The sequence below is a fragment of the Zalophus californianus genome, chromosome 1 (genome assembly GCF_009762305.2).
Source record: "Zalophus californianus isolate mZalCal1 chromosome 1, mZalCal1.pri.v2, whole genome shotgun sequence".
NCBI classification, from domain to species: domain Eukaryota; kingdom Metazoa; phylum Chordata; class Mammalia; order Carnivora; family Otariidae; genus Zalophus; species Zalophus californianus.
Window position 1 is genome coordinate 62,971,751 of NC_045595.1, and position 2,784 is coordinate 62,974,534.

The 2,784-nt window shown below is 46.6% G+C and overlaps 2 protein-coding genes across 2 annotated transcripts; both read left to right on the top strand.

Moving 5' to 3' along the window:
* The first annotated feature begins 996 nt into the window (after positions 1–996).
* LOC113912195 (non-POU domain-containing octamer-binding protein-like) lies at positions 997–2,516 on the top strand. The gene has a single exon (XM_035729169.1). It carries the CDS (start codon positions 1,078–1,080, stop codon positions 1,531–1,533), a length of 456 nt encoding a protein of 151 aa, XP_035585062.1. The 5' UTR covers positions 997–1,077; the 3' UTR covers positions 1,534–2,516.
* Positions 1,696–2,517, top strand: LOC118357329 (non-POU domain-containing octamer-binding protein-like). The gene has a single exon (XM_035729168.1). The coding sequence runs from the start codon at positions 1,879–1,881 to the stop codon at positions 2,488–2,490; it is 612 nt and encodes a 203-aa protein (XP_035585061.1). The 5' UTR covers positions 1,696–1,878; the 3' UTR covers positions 2,491–2,517.
* Positions 2,518–2,784: the final 267 nt, after the last annotated feature.

Consider the following 2,784-nt stretch of genomic DNA (forward strand, 5'->3'; position numbering starts at 1 on the left):
TATGATATAAAATTGGTAAGGATCCAGAATTTTGTTAATAAAAAGTAAGCATCATTAGAGTTCCATAGATGAAACCCTAAAAAGGTTTTAGAAAAGATGTTTACCAGGATGTACTAGAGTAGAACCATATTCACAGGACATATACTCTGGCGATAGACTAGACATTAATTATTTAATTAAAAAATGAGCCAGCAGAGAATATCAATTTCTTTTAAAATTTAGTAGAAATATTACAAAATCCCATACAAGAAAGCTAAAAAAGCTAAGGAGCATTAAATATTTCCCCTCCAGGAACATTTCATATTTTATCATGTATTAGCCTTACATTTCAATGTAACGTTAGGTCAAGTATTAGGCTGGACCAAATGAAGTATTTTTTAGGTCAGAAATGGTTGAGTATTGGTAATTTTATTTGGCTCGACCTAACATGACTAACATGACTATTTCCATCTTGCTGAAGGAGAAATGGAATTTCTTACTGAGACAATGAGTTTTTGGTGAGACAGGGCAGGGAGGTACCTACCCCTTCTGATTCTCAGTACAGTGATGTGTCTGTTTTTCCTCTCTCCAGCTCCAGTTCCAGTGGCTGTCACAGAACAGAAACTTGATAAATTCATGTGGGGGTTTTGAAAAATGGTCACAAATTTGTTGATACTCTTCCCATCAAGAGGTGGAGTCCATGTCCTTACCCCTTGAATCTGGATAGTCTTGTGATTATTTTGACCAATAGTTTTTTTTTTAAGATTTTATTTATTTATTTGACAGAGAGAGACACAGCGAGAGAGGGAACAGAAGCAAGGGGAGTGGGAGAGGGAGAAGCAGGCTTCCTGGGGAGCAGGAAGCCTGATGCGGGCCTTGATCCCAGAACCCTGGGATCATGACCTGAGCCGAAGGCAGACGCTTAATGACTGAGCCACCCTATTTTGACCAATAGTACGATGGAAGTGACACCATGTGAGCCCCAAGGCTAGGTCATAAAAGGCCATGCAGGGTCATGCGCTCTTTTCTCGGGACGGTAGAGGCCGTGTAGTGTCGCCGTTACTCTGAGGAGAGAATAGTCAGTAGAGGGGTGCAAAAATGCAGAGCAATAAAACCTTTAACTTGGAGAAGCAAAACCATACTCCAAGGAAGCATCATCAGCATCACCACCAGCAGCACCACCAGAAGCAACAGCAGCAGCCACCACCGCCACCAATACCTGCAAATGGGCAACAAGCCAGCAGCCAAAATAAAGGCTTGACTATTGACCTGAAGAATTTTAGGAAACCAGGAGAGAAGACCTTCACCCAACGTAGCCGGCTCTTTGTGGGCAATCTTCGTCCTAACATCACTGAGGAGGAGATGAGGAAACTATTTGAGAAATATGGGAAGGCAGGCGAAGTCTTCATTCATAAGGATAAGGGCTTTGGCTTTATCCGCTTGGAAACACGAACCCTAGCAGAGATTGCCAAAGTAGAACTGGACAACATGCCACTCCGTGGAAAGCAGCTGTGTGTGCGCTTTGCCTGCCATAGTGCATCCCTTACAGTCTGAAACCTTCCTCAATATGTTTCCAATGAACTGCTGGAGGAAGCCTTTTCGGTGTTTGGCCAGGTAGAAAGGGCTGTAGTCATCGTGGATGATCGAGGAAGGCCCTCAGGAAAAGGCATTGTTGAATTCTCAGGGAAGCCAGCTGCTCGGAAAGCTCTGGACAGGTGCAGTGAAGGCTCCTTCCTGCTAACCACATTTCCTCGGCCTGTGACTGTGTAGCCCATGGACCAGTTGGATGATGAAGAGGGACTTCCAGAGAAGCTGGTTATAAAGAACCAGCAATTTCACAAGGAGTGAGAGCAGCCACCCAGATTTGCACAGCCTGGCTCCTTTGAGTATGAGTATGCCATGTGCTGGAAGGCACTCACTGAGATGGAGAAGCAGCAGCAGGACCAAGTGGACCGCAACACCAAGGAAGCTCGTGAGAAGCTGGAGATGGAGATGGAGGCCGCTCGCCATGAGCACCAGGTCATGCTAATGAGACAGGATTTGATGAGGCATCAAGAAGAACTTCGGAGGATGGAAGAGCTGCACAACCAAGAAGTGCAAAAACGAAAGCAACTGGAGCTCAGGCAGCAGGAGGAATGCAGGCGCCGTGAGGAAGAGATGCGGCGGCAACAGGAGGAAATGATGCGGCGACAGCAGGAAGGATTCAAGGGAACATTCCCTGATGCGAGAGAACAGGAGATATGGATGGGCCAGATGGCTATGGGAGGTGCTATGGGCATCAACAACAGAGGCGCCATGCCCCCTGCTCCAGTGCCAGCAGGTACCCCAGCTCCTCCAGGACTTGCCACTATGATGCCAGATGGAACCCTGGGATTGACCCCACCAACAACTGAACGCTTTGGCCAAGCTGCTACAATGGAAGGAATTGGGGCAATTGGTGGAACCCCTCCTGCATTCAACCATGCAGCTCCTGGAGCTGAATTTGCTCCAAACAAACGTCGCCGATACTAATAAAAATTTCAATGTCTAGTTTCCCAAAAACCCTTAAAAGAAGGACCCTTTTTGGACTAGCCAGAATTCTGCCCTGGAAAAGTGTTAGGGAGTCCTCCCAATAGTTAGGTCTTCCCTGCCTGTACTACTCTGAGGGAGTTTGCTGGAGGCTGAGGGCAAGGGAGGGCCGATATTTAACAAATCAGTTCTGTGTGGTATATCGTTTAACTGATTTTGTATGGTGCATTCCTGAAGTCTCATGTGATTGTTGAGGGCCTATGGGGGGGGGACCATGGCAAAATGGATCCAGTTAGA

Bases quoted from the DNA above. Each gene is read 5' to 3' on its own strand.
- LOC113912195 (XM_035729169.1), top strand. From the start codon at position 1,078: ATGCAGAGCAATAAAACCTTTAACTTGGAGAAGCAAAACCATACTCCA.
- LOC118357329 (XM_035729168.1), top strand. From the start codon at position 1,879: ATGTGCTGGAAGGCACTCACTGAGATGGAGAAGCAGCAGCAGGACCAA.